General features: G+C 43.4%; 1 protein-coding gene across 1 annotated transcript in view; it reads left to right on the forward strand.

Moving 5' to 3' along the window:
- LOC124378333 (complement C3-like) overlaps positions 1-25,381 on the forward strand; it is an 80,348-nt gene that overhangs the window by 22,427 nt on the left and 32,540 nt on the right. The window contains exons 14-23 of the mRNA XM_046837928.1: positions 2,360-2,515; positions 3,275-3,404; positions 3,992-4,063; positions 4,174-4,368; positions 9,051-9,144; positions 15,124-15,209; positions 15,422-15,564; positions 15,662-15,874; positions 24,519-24,579; positions 24,741-24,827. Of these exons, the coding sequence (XP_046693884.1) occupies positions 2,360-2,515; positions 3,275-3,404; positions 3,992-4,063; positions 4,174-4,368; positions 9,051-9,144; positions 15,124-15,209; positions 15,422-15,564; positions 15,662-15,874; positions 24,519-24,579; positions 24,741-24,827 (1,237 nt within the window). The remainder of the gene's footprint in view (positions 1-2,359; positions 2,516-3,274; positions 3,405-3,991; positions 4,064-4,173; positions 4,369-9,050; positions 9,145-15,123; positions 15,210-15,421; positions 15,565-15,661; positions 15,875-24,518; positions 24,580-24,740; positions 24,828-25,381) is intronic.

A 25,381-nucleotide genomic window follows, 5' to 3' on the forward strand; every position in this document is an offset into this window, starting at 1 on the left:
TTCTCCTTTTGCTTTCCTGCACTTCCTCGTCTTTTTGTCTTCCTTTCTATTTCCAGATGTCACACTAAGTACCTTTCTAGCTGTCTTCCTTATCACTTCTGCAGTAGTTGCCCAATCATCCAGCACCTCTTCACCACCACCGAACCCCTGTCTGACCTCATCCCCGTACTTCACACTACAGTCTTCCTCATTCAGTTTCCACCATCTTATTCTTTTTTTCAGGCTTCACTCTCCTCCTCATCTTCTTCAACTTCATAACCACCCTCCAGACCACCATCCGATACTGTCTAGTTACACTGTCCCCTGCCAACACCTTACAGTCTCCAATCTCCTTCAGGTTGCATTTTCTGCATAGAACATATCCCACCTGTGTGACAGAGAAAACGTCTCTAGGTTACGTATGTAACCCTAGTTCCCTGAGGGAATGAGACACTGCATTGAAATGCTTTGTCCATGCTCACGTCCATGCTCTGAGTAATAAGTCTAATCAGTCAAAATTTAAGACAGGCTGTCACTGTCGGGGTGACGTCATGACCAGGGAATATAAAGTGCACCTGGAGAGAAGACTGCTTCAGCTTCTGTAACCATGAAGGAAGCGCTGAAGTGGTGGCGGAGGTGTGGCTAGAGACACAGCCTCTCATTCCCCTAATGGAACTAGGGTTACATACATAACCTAGAGACGTTCCCTTTTAGTAATTAGAGCTGCGTTAAAACGCTTTGGGAACAAGATTCCAATAACACCATACCAACCAGTCCCTGACTAGTGTGAATGAGCACAACTGATTCAAAGGACAGAGGTGCCAGGAGTGGCACAGAGGTCAAGGTTGTAAAACCTGGCAAAGGTGAGACGGGTGGACCACCCTGCAGCGTCACAGAGGTCTTAGAGGGACACTCCAGAGGACCAAGCTGCCACACTTTGGGCCGAGTGAGCTCTGACCCCGAAGACACAATAGTGTCAATAATCCACCTGTTGAGCGTCTGCTTATCAGCAGGATGGCCTCTCCTTGGAGGGCTGTAGCAGATAAACAGTTGTTTCGACTTTCTCCAGGGATTCTCCAGGGACCCAAACTGAATCATATAGACTCGCTCTACAGTGCGCAGGACCCACTGGGACATGTCTGGCAAAGCCCTCCAGGCAGCCAGGTTCTCCCTTAAGGGTATGAGTCTCTCGAGACTGACCTCTGGTGTGTCCAGAGCCAGGGCAGTGCCCAGACGTGGCTCTAGAAATGAGACCTCCTAGTCCGCAAAGATGCCGGGCACAACCAAAAGAGGGAGCTTGGTGGAGCTGGCCTTGCCCTGAAACACATTTCGTGACAGGGTTAACGAACCAGGTCCCTGAAGGGGCTGGGGAAAAATGGGGACCAAGAAAAGCAGTGCTACGCACCCCCTGACCATCCCTCCACAAATCGGGTCAGAACCTTTTGGCCGAAGCCATCTTCCTGAAGATGACAGTCCTCAGATCTGTCACCTCACAGGGCTTTGACCCAGGGCACCGTGCAGGATCCCTTACAGGGGGAGATCATGGCGCGACACTCAGTCCCTGACACCATAGCCATATTTCCTGAGCCCCGAGATGTTGGAATAAACCGCGATCTTGGGGCTGAAGGGGTGGGAGGAGAAAGCATGTACATGGTAGAAAAAAATGCAGTGACAGTCAAAGATCTGGCAGGACCCCAAAATCCTGCTGTGTTTCCACCAGAGATCGATGACTTGTTCATACCAGAAGGTGTCTGAATGACATGCTACAGCCTGAGGCTTACAGTACAGCTGCCTATGTAATACCACTGTTTGTTATTGCCTTTGGTTTTGCCCATTGATTTGGATTTGTCTCCCTGTGTCCTATTAAATCTGATTAACCAGCACTTGCATCCATCATCCCTCATATTATCTGGCAATGAATATTAGATTAATGTACTTTTCCATTATCGGTTTATGAGATTTCAGAGTTTTAGAAGTATTATTTATATTAGTTTGATACTTTTGCTCACCTTTAAGCTGTTGAATTATGGATATTAGTTAGAAGGTGTTAAGTTGTATACGGTGTAAAGTTTGTATACAGACAATCCATTTTGCACAACCATCTGTACTGTACTTGTGGGTGCTACTATGTTACTGTTTTTATCCTTGTCTCATGTAGTTTCTTAAAACTGGAGACTAATTCGATTAATTTGACATCAGTATGAGAAATGCATAATGATGATACATGCATGATCTGTTTGAAATGTTAAAGATTATGAATGTTGTTGTTTTTTTTTTAATGACCATTGACATTTGATACTGATGTATGTCATGTTTGTATATTTGTCAAATGTTTTAGTAACTGATTTTTGTCTTTCCATATTTTTCCTAATTCATCAAGTTTCATCTGAGTATAGATGAACCTCTCCCAGCATATTTACCTTCTGATAACATCAATTTAAAAGTTACTGCTGCTCCTAGTGCAAGTGTTTATCTGGTTGCTGTGGATAAAGGTGTCTACATTCTCAATAACAAGAACAGAATAACTCAGACCAAGGTGAGTAATTAACACTAGGCTTATCCATGGATACGTCAGCAGATAAATAGCTAATTGTAAAAAGAAACCACTGTACCAATAAAAAAAAAAATTTGGATTTCACTTATTGTAATTTTAAAATAAATACTTTGTAAACCTAACTATGAGGACCATCACGGAGCCTGCAAAGTCTAATAATTTCTGTTGTCTTTGATAATAATGAGTATGTAATGATGCACTGTGTAATGAAACACTATTTGGAAATCAAGAACTGGTGGTTTGTAATGGTGTTTGTAAAGAAAACCATTATAATTTCTCAGATTTTTATTTTTTTATTTTTTTTCAACAAAAAAAGCTTTACTCTGCATGGTCATTTAGATAACATTCAAATTAGTGAGTAAGTAAGGGGGTTATTAGTTACTATTATTATAATATATTTTATTCAGAAATGCAATTTTTTTTTTTTGTTAATGCAGTTTATTATTATTAACATTTGTGATGTACAACATTAGAGCAGTTTACATTTTTAAAACAATTAAAATAAAATACCTGCTTATAAATGGGCTGTTATATATATGTAGCTGTCATGTCACCCCACCAGAGAATTAAACACTTCTAGTTCATAGGTCACTTTCTGCTTATAGAAATGTCATATTCTGCATATATACAGTTCTGAATTGTCCACATTTGATGCTATATAATTAACAATGTTGGTGAAGTGGTCTGAAGGTGATTACATTTGTAGTTATTACACTGCTTTTGTTGTTCCCAAACTAACAGATCTGGGATGTTGTAGAACAGCATGACATCGGCTGTACAGCTGGAAGTGGGAAAGACGCTATGGGGGTTTTCTATGATGCAGGCCTGCAGTTCATAACACAGACCGCAGGAAGCACTGCTGAGCGAAGAGGTATGGTAAACCCGTTATGTTTACACAACTGTAATCTGATATAATCAAATCAGAAACACAGAAAGTGTAAAAGATGTATGACCATTTACATTACACTTCTTTAAAAATGTCCAGGCCATGTGACAAGTGCAAATTTCGCTAAATTCTTCTAATAAAATCTTCAGTAGTTCTTCAATAAAAACACTCTCCTACATCAATATCTCCCTGACAGTGAGCCATTTTTCTTCTCACCTCTTTTTTTTTTTCTTGCCATTTTATAATTGGGGTAACCATGAAACTACCCTTAGTGTAAGGATTATATCCATGTATTATACTTCATATCAGCCACTGGATTTCCATGGTCCATGTTACACGATTGTGGTCATTGTTAAGTTGTTTTAGTTAAGTCCTGGGTCTTCATGCTCAGATTTATGGGTTTCTTTGTGGTTTTTTTGTGCTTTGTTTTATACTAATTTTACATCTTCTCCACCATAATGTAAGGCTGTCTTCTTTAAGATGGTGATAGATATGAAAATGTAATATAATATTATATACAAGTAAATCAGAGATTTCTCCTCCTTAATTTTTTTATTTTTTTATTGGCAAAGTCACCACCTGTGCACCTGACTCGAAAAGAAAGCGGCGTGCCATCACCAAATCAGAGCTCATAAGCACTCTAGGTTAGTACTATTTTTTTTAAATTAATAGATTCATACTTGTTTGTTTTACTGTATATAATAGATAATAACATTTAATTCATGTGCATGGTGACTCATTTTTTTCAACTTAGTGAGCAAGTACAATGATAAGATAAAGCGGTGTTGCAGAGACGGATTGGTGGAAAACCTTCTGGGTTATACATGCGAGCGAAGAGCTGAATACATAGAGGGTGAAGTTGAATGCCGCCAAGCCTTCTTGCATTGTTGCCAGAAACTTGCAGATGTAAGAAAAGCAGCTGTGCAGGAAGAACTGCACTTTGCCAGAAGTAAGTTACAGTAGCATTCTAAAGATTCTACAATGCATTATGGGGGAACAAAAGAAAAATTTAATTTGAAGAAGGTTCCTATAGATGGGTAGGAGGTTTAGAGATGGTGGTAAATGTGATGACTCCTGGTAAGGTTTTTTATCACTAGATTTTAGGTTGTGTTATTGGGAATTTGTGATAATTCAGTGTAATAATTGTGTGCCCCCTCATTGGGATTGGGGAGTGGCTTGCCGCTCTCAGAAGCTTGGTAAGAGGTCAGACCTGAAGAAGATAATTTCGGCCAAGAAGTTATCCTGAGGCTGGTGCACCCAAGACCATGGAATGTTGCCCCTTGAGGATGGGCATGAGAAATTTTCACAGAGAAAGTCAGAGAGAGTCTCCTCCCGGCACCCTCAGGGGACCACTGTACTATCCGGGTTTTCCAGGGGGGCTGCAGTCTCTAGCAAAATGTTACATGTTTGGTTGCCTGCTGCCACATTTCAGAACACTGAACACCTAACCTCCCCCAGTAAAGTTTAGTGTCAAAACTAGTGCACCTTTCAGAGTACCTGGCAACAGGGAAACTATTGCCAAGCATCTCTCTGTGGGTCGAAAGGTTAATAGAGAAGGGCTGCATGATAGTTTGTGCATCATACTCCATATTTCAATAGAGTGGAATCCACTACTGTAAAACTGGATCAAGCATGATTGCTCTGCTGAAGGGGCTGTTCAGACAGAAAGTCAGGATACTACAGAAAATACTACGGTATTTTCTACTTACCAAGAAAATGGGGGGGTGTTACGTCCAATTTTAGAATTTTGCAATTTGACCTTAGAACATACAGGTTGAAAATGCTGACAGTCATAAGGTACTGCATTTTAGATACAATCAAAGGATTGGTTTGTGAGAATCTGCCTCAAGGGTGCATACTGCCATATCCTTTTTTTTGCCATAACTTAGGAAGTCCTTGAGGTTCGCTTTTGGGGCTGAAGCTTACCAGTATCAGGCTTTTCTTTTCAGCCTAGCCTTGTCACTGAAATATTCTCTGAGAAATATAATATGTACTGTTTATGCTGTATTACGATGCATGTTAAATGTAATATACAAAGCATTTCCCTTTCAGGAACTCGAGCTGCATCAAAACGCGCTGGGAAGGCGCCTGACTGTTCACGCTCTGAAATAATGTGTCTAATTAGTCAAAAATCTGAGGTGATGTCAGGACCAGGTGTATAAAACGCATATGAGTGAGGGCAGTGGCAGCTTTTGTTGATCAGAAAGCACTCTGTGTGTTGTGTTGTGTGCCAGATTGTTTGTCAGATTGCTTGTCAAAAAAAAAAAAAGAAATGTATGTATGTATGTGTGCATATATATATATATATATATATATATATATATATATATATATATATATATATATATATATATATATATATATATATATATATATATATATATATATATATATATATATATATATATATATATATATATATATATTTTTTTTTTTTTCTTTTCTGGGAGCGGAGCATGCTAGTCGGTTCTTGAGAAAGCCAGTTGCATGTCAAAGCCATCGCTCCACCACCTCGCTGTTCTGCCCCACTCTCGCTGAGGTGGAGCGGCGGCAGTTCCTGGGGCTCACAAATGGACCTCGCAGAGGGTTTTGAGATGGGCTTGTCCCTTTCTTCAACCTTACTTGCTTGGTCCAGCACTCAGTCACATGCCTTTCGGCGGATTCTTCCCCCTGCAATGAGAACATTAGCGCCGCCTCTCTTCCTCTGAGGAGTAATAAAATAAAATGAATAAAATGAATAATAACTGATAATAGGAAAATAAGCAGTAAGCAACCTGTGCCATAGCCAAGCTACATAACTTGGACGGCTCATGAGCAAAAAGTCCCTCTGTCCAGTAAGCTGGAGGAGCGCTTTTCTGACACCAGGTCACAACCTCCATGTCGGGATCTCCCGTTCTTTCCAAACCTGTACACTGCAGTGTCATGGTCATAGGTGTAGCCCCTTCAGCCCCTTTCAATGTTGTATTCACACGTTATGGGGTGGAAAGTACATGGGTATGGAGCGATGCTGCGGGTTGAAGAGACGCTTGCGAACTATCTCTCTCCCGGGATTGCTTCCTCCCTCTAAACCCTGACATAGGAGTGGGAGGTGCCCCGGGCACCCATTTTGTTGAGCTTCGCCGTACGGTGGATCTGGCTCTCAGAACCACTAAAGAGACGGCCAGGGCCATTGTCTGGTCTATGGCTGCCCTGGTGTCCACAGAAGGCACCTGTGTCTCACTATGTCAGAGATGTCTGATAGAGACAGGGCCATACCGGGTTCTTCCATTTGGCCTTGCTCTTTCACCCCGTACCTTCACAAAATGGGTGGATGCGGCTCTGGTTTCCCTTAGGTCTCAGGTTATCTGCATTCACAACTACATCGATGATTGGGTAATTCTAGCTCAATTTGAGCAGTTGGCAGCCCAGCATCGAGATGTCATTATGTCACATGAAGGCATTGGGGTTTTGGCTGAATGCTGGGAAGAGTGTGCTTTCTCCATTACAGAGAACCACCTATCTCGGTATCGTATGGGATTTGACTACTTTGCGTGTAGAGCTTTGCCCTGCCCGCATTGTGGCCATCCTAACGGCTGTCAGGAAGGTCAGAGAAGGGCAGTCTCTCACTTTCAAGCAGTTCCAGAAACTGCTAGGGCTTAAGGCAGCTGCGTTCAGCATGAATCCACTAGACGTGCTGTACATGAGACCCCTTCAGTGGTGGCTCAGGACCCATGGGTACTCACGGAAGGGAAACCCCCTCCGCATCATGAAGGTCACGCGGTGAGGCCTACTTGCCTTAGATGTTTGGAGAGATCCCCGGTTCCTACCCTGTGCTGGGAGTCCCCGGTCATCGCGTAAAGCTAACAATGGATGCGTCCCTCACAGAGTGGGAAGCAAACATGAGTGGTTGCTCCACCCAAAGTCTGTGGGAAGGGCCCCATCTATGCTGGCACATCAACTGTCTAGAGATTCTGGCCGTGCTACTAGCACTGAAGCATTTTCTCTCGGACCTCAGAGGTCACCACGTGTTCGTCTGTACAGACAATACTACGGTCGTCTCCTACATCAACCATCAAGGTGGTCTGCGTTTGCGCCCCCTGTGCAGGCTGGCGCACTAGATCCTTCTTTGGGCCCAGGGGAAACTCCTCTCTTTGAGAGCAGTTTACCTCTTGAGCCGGATGAACGAGGCAGCAGATATCCTGTCGAGGCAGGGGTTGAGACCCAGGCAATGGCAGCTCCACCCGATGTGGTGGTGCAGGTTTGGGAGAAATTCGGACGAGCCCAGGGGGATCTGTTCGTGTTTTGAGAGACATCGCACTGTCCCCTCTGGATCTCACCTCATGGCTCAGGCGTGGCTAAGGCTGCATCTGTATGCCTTTCCCCCTGTCCCACTGCTTCCAGGAGTTCTGGAGAGAGTTTCCCGGGACAGATTCTGTCTCCTCCTGTTAGTTTCAAGGTGGCAGAGTAAGCCACGGTTCACGGACCTGGTAGCTGTCCTCGAGCACCCTCCATGGGAGATTCCTCAGAGAAGGGATCTCATTTCCCAGCTCGGGGGTGCCATATTTCAACCCCTCCAAAGCTGTGGTGGCTGCGGCCCCTGATGGGGCTCCGAGGTTCTGGTCTCTTACTGAGGTGGTTAAAAATCATTCTCCACTTCAGAGCTCCCTCCACAAGCAGGTTGTATGCTACCAGGTGGCGTCTGTTCTCCTCGTGGTGTGAGCACCACCAGCTGGATCCAGTCCACTGCTTGGTTGGTTCAAAGCTGGATTTCTCTAGGGACAGTTCACCAACGGCTTGACTCTGTCCACCCTAAGAGTCTACGCATCCACCATTCCAACTTATCACGCCCCTGTGGCGGGGCAATCTCTGGTAGAGTCCCGATGATAACATGTTTTCTCCGTGGCACCTGAAAGTTGAGGCCCCCGGTACGACCTAAAGTGCCTGGGTGGGACCTGGCCGTTGTTTTGGGGGCTCTGTCTGACACGCCTTGTCACACACGCCTTGAGCCTCTAGCTGAGGCATCTTGGAGGCACCTTTCAATCAAGAACGCATTATTGTTGGCCATCTACTCTATCAAGAAGGTAGGGGACCTGCAGGCCCTTTCTGTGGCACCCTCCTTCCTTTAGTTTACCTATAAGATTACTGGCATTCTATCGTCCTCCGTTCCAGCCCCCGGACCAGGTGAAACTGAACCGGCTCATGCATTGGACACCTACCTCCACAGGAAAGGTCTTTGGTGAAGGACCGATCAGCTGCTTGTCTGCTAAGGCCCTCCCAAGAGAGGCCTCCCTGCTAATAAGCAGACTATGAGCAGGTGGATTGTTTATGCTACTGGTCAGTCTGGCACTCTTGGACACTTGTTCCCAAAGCGTTTTGACACAGCTCGAGTTCCTGACAGGGAACGTCTCTAGGTTACGTATGTAATCCTAGTTCCCTGAGGGAATGAGACGCTGTGTCTCTATGCCACACCTCCAGTGTCCCTGCAGTGCTTCCTTCTCCCTAACAGAAGCTGCTGCTGACCCACTTATATGCGTATTATACTCCTGGCCGAGACTCAGGCACATTCCCAAAGCATTTGGATGCATCGTCTTGTTCCCTCAGGGAACTAGGTTTACATACGTAACCTAAAGACAATTTTCCATATTATTTAAGGTGAAGAGAAAGAGGCAAATGACCAGTCTGACGAAATTACATCACGTTCAGTCTTCCCTGAAAGCTGGATGTGGGACAAAGAAGAGATTCCCAGGTATGAATGAAAAAAATCGGTCAGTAGGAATTTTTTGTGCATTGCAGTATTAATGCCATTTTTCTTACAACTGAGCAAAAGTGATTAATACAACCACATTAATACAATACAAAAGTGATTAATACAAAATGATTCACAAATATGTTGGCTTCTTTTGAGTGGCTTTCCAAGAGTATGCATTTTAGTGTCACATTGTAATGGAAAAAAAATCTCAAACCCTCAGCAATCTCAAAGAAGATCAAACCTTTTTATTTTACAACACAAGGCTGGCATGCTGGCAGTGTGTCACAGCAAGGTTTTAACCAAAAATGAGCCTATTAAAAAAAAGTCTATAGTGATTGCATTGTGGAAAAATACTGAAGCACAAAAAAAAGGAAAACACTGATGCAAAGAATCCAAAGAAAGCAATGCAAAAAAAAAAAAAAACACAAAAATGTACACCAAAGTCTTAAGAGGCAGGTGCTAGGGCAAAAAAAAATTATAATAAAATAAAAAAAAAAAAAAAAATATATATATATATATATATATATATATATATATATATATATATATATATATATATATATATAAAAGTGTATGTGTATGTGTGTATATATATATATATATATATATATATATATATATATATATATATATATATATATATATATATATATATATATATAATATATATGTAAAATATATATTTTTTTATTTTATTATTTTTTTTTTTTGTATATGTATATACACAGTAGAACCCAGTTATGTCAATGTCCTAGGGGGTGGCCAAAAAGCATCGAGATAACCGATGATCGAGATAAACGAAAATCAATATGGCGGCAATATATTAACGTGCTTGAAATTTCTTTATGTACATGATGTGCGTTAATAAATGAGAGTGTGTATGAACGTGTTTTTGCAGGGTTTTTTTACACAACAGCGTTGCCACGATTTGTTTGATAAATGCATGCTATAAAAATACATACAGTACATGTTTGTTAACTGTCAGGAATCCTATATGTGTATATATTAAATAAAAGTATAAAATAAACAAAAAAAGAAAAACCGTAGCCGGAGCAGTCGTGACGGCAGCCGACCTCACCGGCGCCATCTTGGACAACAACGGCAGGATCGGGGAATCCGCGGATTCCCCCTTTCTCAGCTGCTTTCTCTGAAGCTCCCGGCTTCAATCGCGCACATATTGTGCTCGTTTAGCATCATCACCAGCTCCTATTTAAACTTCCACACTCTCACTGTCCGTTATTGTTGGGATATGTTGGTTCACGAGCCGGCGTCAGGAACAGGCTGAGGGCACGCGCACACCGCGCTCCCTTTCCAAGTATCCTGTTAGCCAACGTCCAGTCACTGGAGAACAAGCTCGACGACCTCAGGGCAAGGGTCAAGTTCCAGAGAGACATTCGGGACTGCAACCTTCTCTGCTTCACCGAGACATGGCTGAACCCAGCGGTACCGGACCACGCCATCCAGCCGGCCGAGTTTTTCTCCGTTTACCGCATGGACAGAACACTGGAGTCGGGGAAGTCAAGAGGAGGTGGAGTGTGTCTGATGGTGAACAACCACTAGTGTGACAGCGCGAGCATTGTTCCTCTTTCACGCTCCTGCACACCAAACCTGGAACTACTGACCATCAAATGTCGGCCCTTCTATCTACCTCGGGAATTCAGCTCGGTTATAGTCAGTGCCGTTTATATTCCACCTCAAGCGGACACGGACACTGCAGTATGGGACTTACATGAGTCACTAACGCAACATCAAACACAGCATCGGGACGCTGCGCTCATTGTGGTCGGAGATTTCAACAGTGCCAACCTCAAGCGCGCACTTCCGAACTTTTATCAGCACATCACCTTCCCCACCAGGGGCGAAAGAACACTGGACCACTGCTACACAACATTTAAGAACAGCTACAAGGCACAATCACGTCCACCGTTTGGGAAATCGGACCATGCTGCCATCTTCCTCATGCCTGTTTACAAACAAAGGCTGAAACAGGAAGCTCCGGTTCAGAGGGAGGTCGCGCGCTGGACTGACCAATCGGTGGCCGCTCTGCAGGACGCTTTGGATGACGTAGACTGGGACATGTTTCGGCGCAGCTCTGATGTTTACGGAAGCGGTTGTGGGATTCATCGGGAAACTAACGGATGATACGGTGCAAAAAAACACTATCGGAACGTTTCCCAACCAGAAGCCGTGGGTGGATAAAACCATCCGCGACGCTCTGAGATCCCGCTCCGCTGCCTACAACACGGGGCTCACCACCAGGGACATGGATGAATACAAGGCTGCGTCTTACAGTGTTCGCAGAGCGGTGAAGGATGCAAAGCGGCGCTACGGGAGGAAACAGTTCCAACAAGGTGGCTTCAGGAGCCTGTGGCAGGGACTAAGGACAATAACGGACTATAAAACACCATCTTCCAGAATGGTGAATGCGGACGCTTCTCTGGCAGATGAGCTAAACACCTTTTACGCTCGTTTCGAGGCTGCAGCTAACCACACTAGCGGCGCTAGTGGCACAACCAGCATGCACGCTGAGAGAGCCAGAGAGGTAAACACATTCACCATCTCGGAGCATGACGTGAGGAGGGCATTCAAGAGAGTGAATACCAGGAAGGCAGCAGGACCAGATGGAATCACAGGTCGGGTTCTGAAAGCCTGCGTTGACCAGCTAGCACCGGTGTCCACTGATATATTCAACCTCTCTCTGAAACAGTCTGTTGTCCCCTCATGCTTCAAACAGTCCACCATTGTCCCTGTCCCGAAGAAACCCCAGCCCGCCTGCCTCAATGACTACCGCCCTGTAGCTCTGACCTCAGTAGTGATGAAGTGCTTTGAGAGACTGGTCAGAGACTGCATCACTGCCTCACTATCGGACACACTGGACCCACTACAGTTTGCGTACCGTCAGAACCGTTCGACTGAGGACGCAATTGCACATCATCTCCACACTACTATCAGCCACCTGGACCAAAGAAACGGGAATTACACAAAGATGTTGTTCGTGGACTACAGTTCAGTGTTTAACACCATAATTCCCTCCACACTCACCTCTAAGTTGGAGGTCCTGGAACTCAGCTTGCCGCTGTGTCAATGGATCTCAAACTTCCTGACGGACAGACCACAAGCTGTACGGGTGGGAAAACACACCTCATCCACCCTCACCCTCAGCACTGGAGCGCCCCAGGGTTGTGTTCTGAGCCCCCTGCTGTACTCACTGTACACATATGACTGTGTGGCCACTTCCAACTCCACAACCATCATCAAGTTTGCTGAGGACACCGTTGTGGTGGGTCGGGTCTCCAACAACAACGAGACGGCCTACCTACTGGAGGTTAAAAACCTGGAGAGATGGTGCCAGGAGAACAACCTTCTCCTGAACGTCAGCAAGACTAAGGAGTTGATCGTGGACTTCAGCACGAAGCAGGAGCGGTCATACCAACCGCTAAACATCTGCGGGACTCCAGTGGAAAGAGTGGACAGTTTCCGGTACCTGGGTGTTCACATCACACAGGACCTGTCTTGGTCCTGTCACATCAACACCCTGGTGAAGAAGGCCCGGCAGCGTCTGTACCATCTGAGACGCTTAAGGGACTTTAAACTACCCTCTCAGGTGCTTAAGACTTTTTACACTTGCACCATTGAGAGTGTTCTGACGGGTAGCATCACTTCCTGGTTTGGGAACAGCACCATGCAGGACAGACAAGCCCTCCAGATGGTGGTGCGTTCAGCTGAACGTACCATCCACACCGAGCTCTCTGACCTGCAGGACATCTACGGCACACGGTGCAGGACCAGAGCCAGGAAGATTATGAAGGACCTCAGCCATCCCAACAATGGACTCTTTTCTCTGTTGCGTTCGGGGAAACGCTTCCGCTCCCTGAAGGCGAACACAGAGAGAATGAGGAGGAGCTTCTTCCATGAGGCCATTCGGTGTTTAAACCAGGAAACACCCAGGATCTAAAACTGGCCCACTCTCCATCATCACCCTTTTTCCCCTGCACAATCACACTTTTCGTGCTATGGCACATTATACACTGGACTTGCACAGCACAGTGCACTTTACATTTCATATTTTCTTTTTCATATTTATTTCATATTTTTATATTCTTATTTTTACACCACACCTTACTGCACACGGACACTCATGGACAATCAAAATCCATGCCTAACTTGTTTACTGTTGTTTACTGTTTAACTGCACACTGCCATAAACATTTTCTGTGTATGTGTATATATATATATATATATATATATATATATATATATCTTTATTTATCTGCCTTCTTTTTCTTGTTATTTATTTTTCTTTTAAATTTTGTTATTATATTTATATTTTTATTCTCCTTTTTCCCTATTTTATTCCCTCATGCCGGACCGTCGTTAAAAGCATTTCGCTGCATGTCGTACCCTGTATGTATGTGTATGTGACAAATTGATTTGATTTGATAGAAGAATCCAAAGAAAGCAATGCAAAAAAAAAAACCACAAAAACGTACACCAAAGTCTTAAGAGGCAGGTGCTAGGGCAAAAAAAAAAAAAAAATATATATATATATATATATATATATATATATATATATATATATATATATATATATATATATATATATATTCATTTATCTCGAAAATCAATATGGCGGCAATATATTAACGTGCTTGAAATTTCTTTATGTACATGATGTGCGTTAATAAATGAGTGTGTGCATGAACGTGTTTTTGCAGGGTTTTTTTTACACAACAGCGTTGCCGCGATTTGTTTGATGAAGGCATGCTATAAAAATACATACAGTACATGTTTGTTAACTGTCAGGAATCCACCTGCCACGCCCCTCGGCGTGGCAGGTGCTTTCTCAGCTGCTTTTCTGAAGCTCCCGGCTTCAGTCGTGCACATATGGTGCTCGTTTAGCATCATTACCAGCTCCTATTTAAACTTCCACAATCTCACTGTCCGTTATTGTTGGTATATGTTGGTTCACGGCGGTCGTTGTTATTGCTCATGCGTATACGGTACGTGCCTTCCCACCGGCACTCTCTCAACGGCTACGCTTTTCTTCCCAAAGTGCATCGCGGATTCCCCCGATCCTGCCGTTGTTAACTATGCTTTTGCTGCTCATCCCACGTTCCGCGCTGCACTCCTACTAACACTAGCACTAACTAACAGCAGAGATTCACCAGTATACAATACAACACCTGTAGTATCTGTAAGGCTTGATTTTTCCGCCACTTTCGCGAGTTCTTCTGCCGCTGCACAGTGCCGATCGACATAACTGACGTTAAATGGCAAAATTTTTCCCCCTTTAGCTCGAGATATTAGGGTTTCGGTGACATAAAAAACATAACCAATAAAAAAATGGTTAGACAAACTTAATAGGGTTGTCGAGTTAACCGAGGTCGAGATAAGTGGGTTCCACTGTGTGTATGTGTATGTATGTATGTATGTATATATATATATATGGGAGAAAGATCCAGAAGCCAAAAAAAGTGAATGACATGAGTAACAATCCTTAACAGGTAGCAGGAACCACAGGGACATGCAGGTAAACATAATGGCACAAGTAACAATAAACAAAAAATTATATTATTTATACACAAAGTCTAACAAGATCCTGGGTGCAATCATGGCCAATTGGACAACCAAATGCCATCTTGTGGTGGAACTGAGAACACATGGGGACAACACTCAGAATATCCCCCAGATCCAGACATCTTTAAAACATTTTCTTCAGGTTAATAAAAGGGAATTTGCAAGCATTTTTAAATATTCCATCAATATTACTTCCATTATATTTTTGATAAGAAACCTTTCCTGTAAAATACAGAGATATCATCTGTAGTGAGTGACCCAGATAAAAAGGAGGTACAGGGAAGTGCAAGTAGCTCCTTGTGCAGTATAAATAATTAATTAATTAATTAATTAAATAAATACATTTACTACAGTGAGGCAACATATTGCATCCCATGCAATTTCTGTTTCTCCACACAGTGGTACTACTTTCACAATTCGAGATGTTACCCTACCAGAATCCATCACCACCTGGGTGCTCACTGCTGTCAGTATTTCACAGGAAGGTAAGTAGGTTCAAATTCATATTGTGCCAATAATCAGGCTTATTGTGTTTATGCTACTTATACTTATTATATAATTTATACAAAAATTATTTTGCTAGTAAAAAACGTAGTTGTTCAAATTTATATTCAAATATATATTTATAAAGACTGCTTGTTTTGAGAACAAAATCCCTCCCAAAAAATAAAATACTTATTGTTTCCTGTGTTCTTAGGTATTTGTGTGGCAAATCCATATGAGCTGATAGTTAGGAAGAACTTCTTCATTGATCTGAAATTGCCGTACTCTGCCTCAGTCAATGAACAAATAGAAATCAAAGTGGTTATCCATAACTTAAACAACAAGCCCATGAAAAAGGTTTTTTGTCGGCAAAACATATGCCTTTTTTTACAGAATTGTATGCTCAAAGCCAGCAATGATATGTAGAACAATAATTATTTTCAATGTTACTCAGGTCTATGTGGAGCTGAAGGAGACCGAAGAAATATGCAGCATGGCCAGCTTTAAGGAGAAGTATCGCACAACTGTCAGCGTTGATAAACAATCGTCCAATGCGGTTTCTTTTGTCATTATTCCTCTTAAGGCAGGAAACCACAAAATCGAGGTGAAGGCCTTTGAACTGGGAACACAGATAACAGACGGTGTGGAGAAAGTGTTGAAAGTAGTGGTGAGCTTTTAAAATGATTCATTGGTAAAAAAAATAAAATAAAATTCTGGTAAACGTAAATAAATTATTGGACACCTAAACATCACATCTATATGGGCTTGTTAAAATTTTCATTTAAAAAACACTGGACATTTCTTACCGGGAGTTTGGTTCTTGAACTTGACAAGCAAAAATATTTAAATATCCTTAGCATATTCACATTTGTCATATTTCCTGTGTTTGATGTTAAACCTCTTTCAAATCATGTTAACTTTTCAATAACTTGAGATTTTGCTAATTTTAAGCATTTACTTTTAAAACAGAAGTCAAGTCATGTTAAGTTTATTTCTATAGCACTTTTCACAACATACATTGTCTCAAAGCAGCTTTACAGATTAACAGTTAAGATGAATAGTGTGCATTTATCCCTGATGAGCAGCCATGGCCACTGTGGCTAAGAAAAACTCCCTTAGATGTTATGAGGAAGAAACCTTGAGAGGAACCAGACTCAAAAGGGGAACCCATTCTCATTTGGGTGACATCAAGAGTGTAATTATAAATCTTTAAACAATTCAGAACACCAGAGCGAGAAAGAGTGTAAGATTATAAGTAATGTTCTTTCTACAGTCTTATACAGTCATTTGTGATTATAAAACTAGGAGCTACTGAGCAACTCATAAAATAGCTCAACATTTGCGATCATAGTAGATCGAACACCAGTTTCTCCATGCCAGAGCCTTTAAACACTCAAGGCAGTCCGATGTCAAAACTCCACATGAAGTGGGATCCAATTGGCACTGGTACGTCTCTAGATGGTTCAGGATGTTTGTGGGGTCGGTATCTACTTCTTTAAAGGTCCACAATCTTCATGAGGTGGGATGTGACTGGGGCTGAAGCAACCTCAGGAAGCCTCGGGATGGGTAGAGAAAGAGAAGCAGTGGAGAGAAATTAGCATAACTGCTGTTCATGATATTAACAGCACAAGTTGATAATGTGCATGTGATCAGATGTTCTTGGAGCACAAGGTTATAATGTGAAGTGTGTTATGTGTAGGCTTTGCTGAAAAGATACGTTTTTAATCTGCACTTAAACTGGGATAGTCTGTCTGAGCCCTGTACACTGTCAGGAAGACTATTCCAAAGTTTAGGAGCTAAATGTAAGAATGCTCTACCGCCTTTAGTGGACTTCACTATTCTAAGAACTACTAGAAGTCCGGAATTTTGAGATCTCAGGGAGCGTGACGGATTGTAGTGTGTTAGAAGGCCTTAAAGATAATTGGGAGCTAAACCTTTTAAAGTTTTGTAAGTAAGAAGCAGTAGTTTTTAGTCGATTCGAAACGTAACAAGTAGCCAGTGTAGGGACGATAGGATTGGGGTTATATGATCATATTTCCTCGACTTTGTAAGAACTTCGGCTGCTGCATTCTGGACAAACTGTAGCTTGTTCATTAATGATGCAGGACATCCACTTAGTAATGCATTACAATAGTCTATTCTGGAGGTCATGAATGCATGGACAAGCTACATCAGATATAGAGAACATGTTTCTTAGCTTAGCAATATTTCTAATGTGGAAGAAACCTGTTTTTGTAACTTGGTTGATATGATTTTTAAAAGACAAGTTGCTGTCTAAAATAACTTTCAGGTCTTTTATCGTTTAACTAGTGGTTACAGAACAGCCATCTAAATGCAGGTTGAAATGCTGGAGTTTCTATGTACTGGTTTTTGGGCCAATGAGAAAAAATCTATGTCTTATCAGATTTTAATAATACAAATAGAAAGGGACGTGAACTTAAGATAGGGAGGAGTTAATAATATTCAGAAGAGGCTTACCAGCTGTATGTAACACTTCCTTCAATAGTTTAGATGGAATGGGATCTAACTGGCATGTTGTTGATTTAGCTTTGGTAATAACATCATACAGCTCTTCCTGTCCTATACATGTAAACCAGTGTAGTTGTGGAGTTTGGATCAGGAGATGCTGTCAGAGGTAGGACCACCAAATTATTTTTTCAAATACTATCAGTTTTTTCATAAAGACCTCACTAGTATACTTTGATGGAATATTTTGTTTAGATACCTATTTTGTAGTTAACTTAGTTACTGTACTGAAAATGAACCTGGCGTTGTTTTCTATTAGTTTGCTCGGGTGTTCAGCTTTGGCAGTTTTTAGCGCCTGTCTGTAGCTGAGCATACTGTATTTATACGCAATTCTAAATACCTCCAATTTAGATTTCCTCCATTTTTTTTCACATTACGGGCTGTTCTCTTGAGAGCATGCATATGACTATTATACCAAGGTGCAGGTGCTTGTCTCAGATGTTGTTAGTCATTTCATCAAGATTATTAGCATTTATGGGTTTAGTGTGAAATTGAGATAAATCAGGCAGGTTATTTATGAATCTATCCTTAGTGGTCGGAACAATAGTCCTACCAAGTCGATAACATGATGAACATGGCTTATATGCTCTACCAGTAGTGATTACAATGAGGTAATGGTCTGTGATGTCATCACTCTGAGGTAAAATATCTACGTCTGTGACGTCTGCTATTACTAAGTCTAGTGTGTGGTTAAAACGATGAGTTAGGTCTAATGATGTTTTATTTAACCCCAAAAGAGTTTAATAAGGCATTGTTGCATCAACTACATAAATATTAAAATCTCCTATAATAAGCACTTTATCAAAATTGATCAAGAGGTCTAAAAGAAAACGAGCAAACTCTTGAAAAAAATCAGCGTAGGGCCCTAGGGGTCTCAACACGGTGACCAGAGCAAGAGACAGTAAGGGTTTTCTATGTATCTCTGTAAGTACAACTTTAAGAAGGAGCCCTTCAAATGATTTAAACCTGAATCCTAATCTCTAACTAACATTAAAAAGGGCACTATAAATGGTTGCTACACCACCCCCATGACCAGTCTGTGAGAGGCAATAAATGTAGTCAACACTAGTGATAGTCGAGTTAACGACCTACAGGCACAAGTCAGGAAGACAAAAAACAATTTAGGATTATTTAAGGAGGAAAAAAGGATAGATAAATAGTGAAGTTTGTTTAAAAAGGGCAACAGAAATACAAACACGGAACTCACGGCAAACAAGTCAAACACAGGAAGCTACGTCATCATGACCAGAAAGTATAAAACACACATAAAGTCAAAGTAAGTGGTAAATGTCCTAAAAGCAAGCGATCGTTCCAAATGTGCACAAAGCACAGCCTGTGCGTCGCGCTCATTGCACCGCATGCTTTGTGCTCGCATGTGTATGTGATCCCTCCGCTCCCACTTCTCGCGGTTTACAAATAATCCAAGGAGGGGAAGGACAGTTCCTTACGAACCCAGAAGTGGGGAGCTCCTGGAGGTTGTGACAGGTGCCCTAGAGAAGCTGGATATAGCTTGGCCAGCCTTCGTCCAGTGAGCTCGACAAGCATTTTTTTGTTCACGCCGTCACAGCCTCCATGTCGGGGTCTGCCGTTTTTTGCACACCATGGCGGTGTTGCAGGCATACCAAGCAGACCTGCTTGGGGAGCTGGATGTGGGAGACATCATGCCGGCCAGATCCAAGAGCTCCGCCGTATGGTGGACCAGGCCCTACAAGCCACAAAAGAGATTAGTAAAGCCAGTGGCCAGTCTATGGCCACCCTGACGGACACAGAGAGACATCTGTGGCTCACCCTGTCCGAGATTTCTGGCAGGGACAAAGCCATGCTGTTGGACGCCCCTCTCTCACCCTAAGGCCTTTTTGGTGACCCCGTTATCTCAGTAGAAAGGTTTCAGGAAGCAAAGAAACAATCAGCAGCATTCCAGCGGTACCTCTCACTCCGCTTTCATGGGGGTGCTTGGTGGGCACAGCCCCTTTGGGAAGAGCATAGACAGTGTCATGACGCACTCCCCCCCCCGTAAAGTATCCCGCACAACGATCTGGCCCGAAGCCACGTGAAATGACAGATCTCAGGACTGTCATCTTCAATAAGAGGGCTACGACCAAAAGGGATGACCAGATGACCGGAGGTTGTATAGCATCGCCTTCTTTGGTGCCAGTTTCTCTACGGCTCCCTCGGGGACCTGGCTCATTATTCCTGCGACAAATGTGTTTCAGGGCACAGCCAGCTCCAGCGAACTCCCTCCTTGGTTTCCGCCCGGTGTTGTTGTGGACCAGGAGTTCCCACCTCTAGAGCTGCACCAGGGCACTGCCCTGGCTCTTGGTGTTCTGGAGGTCAGTCTTGAGAGACTGATACCCTTAAAAAAACACCTGGCAGCCTGGATAGTTCTGCCAGACTTTTCTTGAAGGGTCCTGCGCACTGTAGAGCGAGGCTATATGATTCAGTTCAGGTCTTGTCTGCCCGGTTCATTGGGCTCTGTCTCACTCTGGTGGAAAGCAAACAGGCTCTGGCCATGGAAAAAGAAGTAGACACTCTTCTGAGGATGGAGGCCATCAAGGTGGTCCCTCCATCCTATTCTAGATCTACGTCAGCTGAACTGCTCTCTGACGAGGCTCCAGTTCGAAATGCTGACCCTCAAACAAGTCGGGTCTTAGACCAGATCAGATCCAAGATCCTTTTCGGGTAAAAGCGTACAAATATCGGGTCCTTCAGTGAGAGAGCAACTTACTTGAGAGAGCAACTGAGAGCAACTAACATCCCAGGCGGGTTAAACGAAGCAGCAGACACCCTGTCAAAGCAGGGGTCCAGACCTGGGCGCCTGCACCCTCATGTGGTGGAGCAGATCTGGGAGAGGTTTGGACATGTTTGCATCTATAGAGACAATGCCCTATCCCCTATGGTCCTCAGCACCAATTGGACCCAGTCCACTGCCCAGTTGGTTCAGCGCTGAAGTTCTTGCAGGAACAGTTTGCAAAAGGATTATCTCCATCCACCATTAAAGTCTTTGCGTCTGCCGTTTCAGCGTCAATGTCGCGCCAATGTCGCGGCATTCACTGGGCAGAGACCCACTCCTGACGCATTTTCTCCATGGCACCTTTGCCTCAACCTCGGGTCTGACAAGGAGTCCCTGAGTGGGACCTGGCCGTAGTGCTAAAGGCTCTGTCCGAGCCTCCCTTCGAGTCATTGGCCGAGATTTCATTGATGCTCTTGTCAATTAAGACTGTGTTCTTGCTAGCTATCTGCTCTCTGAGGAGAGTAGGTGATCTACAGGCCCTCTCTGTGGCACCCTCCTTTCTGGAGTTTACTCCAGGCATGGCCAGTGCCTTCCTGCACCTCAGAGCGGGCATTCAATCTTTCTCCATTCCAGACCCCAGACCAGGTCCGAGCACTGAACTGTTATGTTTACAAGACAAGTCCTTGGAAGAAGTTGGAACAATTGTTCATCTGCTAAGGCCCTCTGAGGAGAGGCCTTCCTGCTCATAAGCAGACCCTTAGCAGATAGATTATTGACGTGAGGATTTTGTCTTCTTACGGGTCCTCTGGTCTCACCCACTCCATTCAGAGTCAGAACGCACTCAACTCAAGCCTCTAAGTCTTATTCATCCAGAGTGTCCCTCCAAGCCGTAATACGTAACCTATAGACGATTACTGTCTTCCTGGACCAGGACCCAAATCACCTACTAGTCCACCCACTGAGCTTGTAGCAAAACTTTTTATAGAACTCCTGTTGTCTTTGACTGGCAGTTTATAATCAGTATTTTGGAATTTATTTAAAGTCAAACATTTAAATTCATTCAAACCCTCTCTTTTGTAGCAGCAAATAATTGACAATCTATAATGATGTCCATGTTTTTATAACGCCAATTCCAAAAATGTTTGGACAATGGGCACAATTTAAATAAAAACAGAATGCAATGATTTGCAAATCTGATAAATTTATATTCTATTCACAATAAAAAACAAATGTTATAAAATTGTAATGATGTAATTTCAAAAAAATTTAATTTTGAAATCGATGGCTGCAAAATGCCTCAAAAAAGTTTGGAAATGTCAGCCAGCAGTGCGCACACTTCTGGTTCTTCCACTTACGCAGCTCCCACTTCTGGGGTAGCGAACTCGCAACCGTCCCGGCTGCCATCTTGCTGTTGCATAAATGGACGCGGATTCCTCGCGTTCTCTGCCAGATTGTCTCGTTGGCTTCCATATCCATTTGAGACATTTCTGCCCCTCGTTTTTTACTTCCCACGTTTTTGGTTTAGGTTTTGAATCTACCGGTTTTCTCGGATTCGCGCAGTGCCGCCAGTCATGGTATTTTTATCCGGGGCGAATGCTGAAGTTTTGGATGAGGAACTTGCTTGCCAACTGGGCATTGAGTCCAAACCACTCCCTGCTCAACTCCTGGTCCGTTTTTTCGACGGCCACGTTCTCTATTGGGTCACCCACCGCACCAAGCCTCTCCTCTTTTCCACCGCTGAAAATCATCATGAATGGTTATTGTTCCCCATCATCCCATCACCGCGAGCACCTGCCATGTTCGGTTTCCCATGGTTGCAGAGGCACAACCCTCACCTGCACTGGACCAGTGGCCGGGTGTTGGGCGCCTCTACCACTTGACTGGTCCTGAAAGAGAGGCTATGACTGATTACATCTGGGAGTCCCTCTCATCTGGGATCATCCGCCCTCCCTCTTTCCTGGCATGGGCAGGTTTCTTTTTTGTGGAAAAGAAGGACAAAAGCCACCACCCCTGCATTGACTACCGGGGACTTAACTCAATCACTATTAAGAATTGGAACCCCTTGCTCTTGATGTCTTTAACCTTTGAGCTTCTCCAGGGAGCCACCATCTTTACTAAGCTAGACCTCCGTAACACTACCACCTCGTACACATTCGTGAGGGGAACAAATGGAAGATAGCCTTTAACACCCCAGCAGGCCACTATGAGTACTTGGTCATGCTGTTTGGACCTCACTAATGCCCCAGCTGTCTTCCAGGCCCTGATCAATGATGTCCTTCGGGACATGCGCCTTTATTTTTTGTCTTTGTCTACCTGGACGACATATTAATCTACTCCTGCTCCCTGGAAAAACACCGCTGCCATTAGCACCATTGCTGCCCCCCTACACCTTCTCACCTCCACTTGTCAGCCATTCACTTGGAATCCTGAGGCGAAACAGGTCCGGTTCACCTCTGCACCTATCCTTACTCTGCCCGACCCTTCACAGGCAATTTGTCATTACGGTTGATGCCTCTTTCAAGGGCGTGAGAGCCATCCTGTTGTAGAGAGGAGCCACTGAAAACCGCCTCCATCCTTGTGCCTTCTTCTCACGCCGACTAAATCCCACAGAACAGAACTACTCCATCAGGGACTGCGAGCTGCTGTCCACACCCTTTCATTGTGCAGACAGACCATTGCAACCTGGTGTATCTATGGGCAGCCAAGCATCTCAACCCATAGCAGGCCATGGTGGGGGCTATTTTTTGGATGTTTTTGTTTTACCCTGTCATACCGTCCAGGCTCTAAGAACAGCAAACCAGATGCCCTGTCTCAACTGGGTTCCCGCGAAGAGGAGGAAGGGGAAGACCCAGGTCACATCCTTCCTCCGTCCGTTTCCGTCCGAGTTCTTCGCTTGGACATTGAACACAAGAGCTACTTCGAATACAAGAGCTACTTCGGGGCAGCCCACCCCGGATGGCTGTCCAGAGGGTAGACTTTATGTTCTGTACCAGAACATGTGTCACTGACGGTGGCCCCGTCTTCACTGTGCACCTTCTCCTATGCTCAAGACGCAGAGGAAGAGGCTTACAATACATTGTGGACTGGGAATTCTACTGTCCTAAGGGACGCTCATTGGTGCCTGCACGTCACATTTTGGATCCCAACCTCATTTCCTGTTTTCACCGGGAACACCCAGACCAACCTGGTGGGCAGTCTGGAGCCGGCCTAAGGGGAGGGGTACTGTCAGCCACCGGTACTTCCGCTTCCGGGGTAGGGCAAACTTGCAACCGTCCTGTGCGCCATCTTGCCATTGCATAAATGAAAGCGGATTCCTCGCGTTCTCTGCCAGATTGTCTCGTTGGCTTCCATGTCCATTTGAGACTTTCCTGCCCCTCGTTTTTTGCTTCCCGCATTTTTGTTTCCGGTTTTGGATCTTCTGACGGGAAAGGAGCATGTTTACCATTTTGTAGCATTACATCTTTTGTCTGTATACATCTGGGAACTGAGGATACCAGTTGCCGAAGTTTTGTGAGATATGTTCCTAACTGCTCAACAGTTCTGGGTGTCCTTAATTGTATTTTTTGTTTTATGACGCAACAATGTTTCCAAATGGTGAAAGGTCTAGGCTGCAGGCAGGACAGTTTGCTACAAAGTCATGCTATTATAATAGATGCAGTATGCAGTGAGCATTGTCTTGCTCAAATAGTCAAGGCCTTCCCTAAAAAAGAAATTTTTCTGGAACGGAATACTTTTTGTTGCTCTAAAACTGGTATATATCATCCAGCATTGATGGAGCCTTTCCAAATGTGCAAGCTTCCCATTATTTTTTCCTTAAAAATACATGAATGTACAAAGTAATTTTTTTTTTGTTTATTTTATTCTAGTATGTTCTATTTAAACTATGAATATTTCTAGTTAGTTATTTTGGGACACATTTTGGGAATGAGGTTTAATTGGCTAGATGTAACCAGTTGGAAATTATTGCAGCAGGATGTAAAACATTTTATTGTGTTTGGATTGTTAGTAAAACACCATTTTCTTGTTTGTACTCTGGTTCTGGTGCATGTGAAAGACTCAGGGCATTTTGACGTACACAGGAGAGCTCACTTTAATATTAGAGCCTAACAAGCACGGTAAGTAAACACTCTTATGTGTTTGTTATTTCAGCATGCTTTTGCCTACCAGATTTCAGGAGCAAAAATAAAAAATCACTGGTGAATAATCAATATTTTATTTGATTCTTATTATTAGGGTAATAATAATCTTTCTCATGCTGTTTGTCTTTGTCTGGCAGGAGGACGGCAGCGATCAGAGATTAATAGGCCATTCCTGAACAACCAAATGCCAGACACAGATGCTCATACCTACATAGCTGTTAGAGGTAATATTTCTACAAAACATTTTAAAACACAATTTCACATAGTTATTAGAGGAGCCTTTCTTAAACAGCAGGTTTTTACCAAAATTACCAGAAGAGTGCAAGCTAATCACACACACCATAAATACACAGGGTGCAGCTCACCAAAACTCATTCATGGAAGATACACACAGGTGTTTGATCCTTAACACTTCCTCTGCCTCATTTACAAACCAGTGCTTGACCACTCCCCTGTTGCCACACTCTGATCAATAAGTTTACATTCAATAACAACAATGTAGAGAGATAACAAGTACAACACAAAACATAAAGGACATAGTTAGAGGATAGGGAGTATGGAGTGGGAAGTAGGGCCTATGGGCCCAGTGGCGACATCTGCTGGCCAAAAACAAAAGCACAGTCACAATGTCCCAGATCCTGACACCTGATCCTTTTTCAGATTTTTGCCCCGCATGTGTTCTAAGCAAGTAAAAAATCTGTTAGTCTGTATTTGTAAAAAAAAAAAATTATAATTTTAAACAAGCATAATGTAAGTGAGTTTGGAAAAAGATCAGACA

Source organism: Silurus meridionalis, chromosome 24 (assembly GCF_014805685.1).
Source record: "Silurus meridionalis isolate SWU-2019-XX chromosome 24, ASM1480568v1, whole genome shotgun sequence".
Lineage (NCBI taxonomy): Eukaryota > Metazoa > Chordata > Actinopteri > Siluriformes > Siluridae > Silurus > Silurus meridionalis.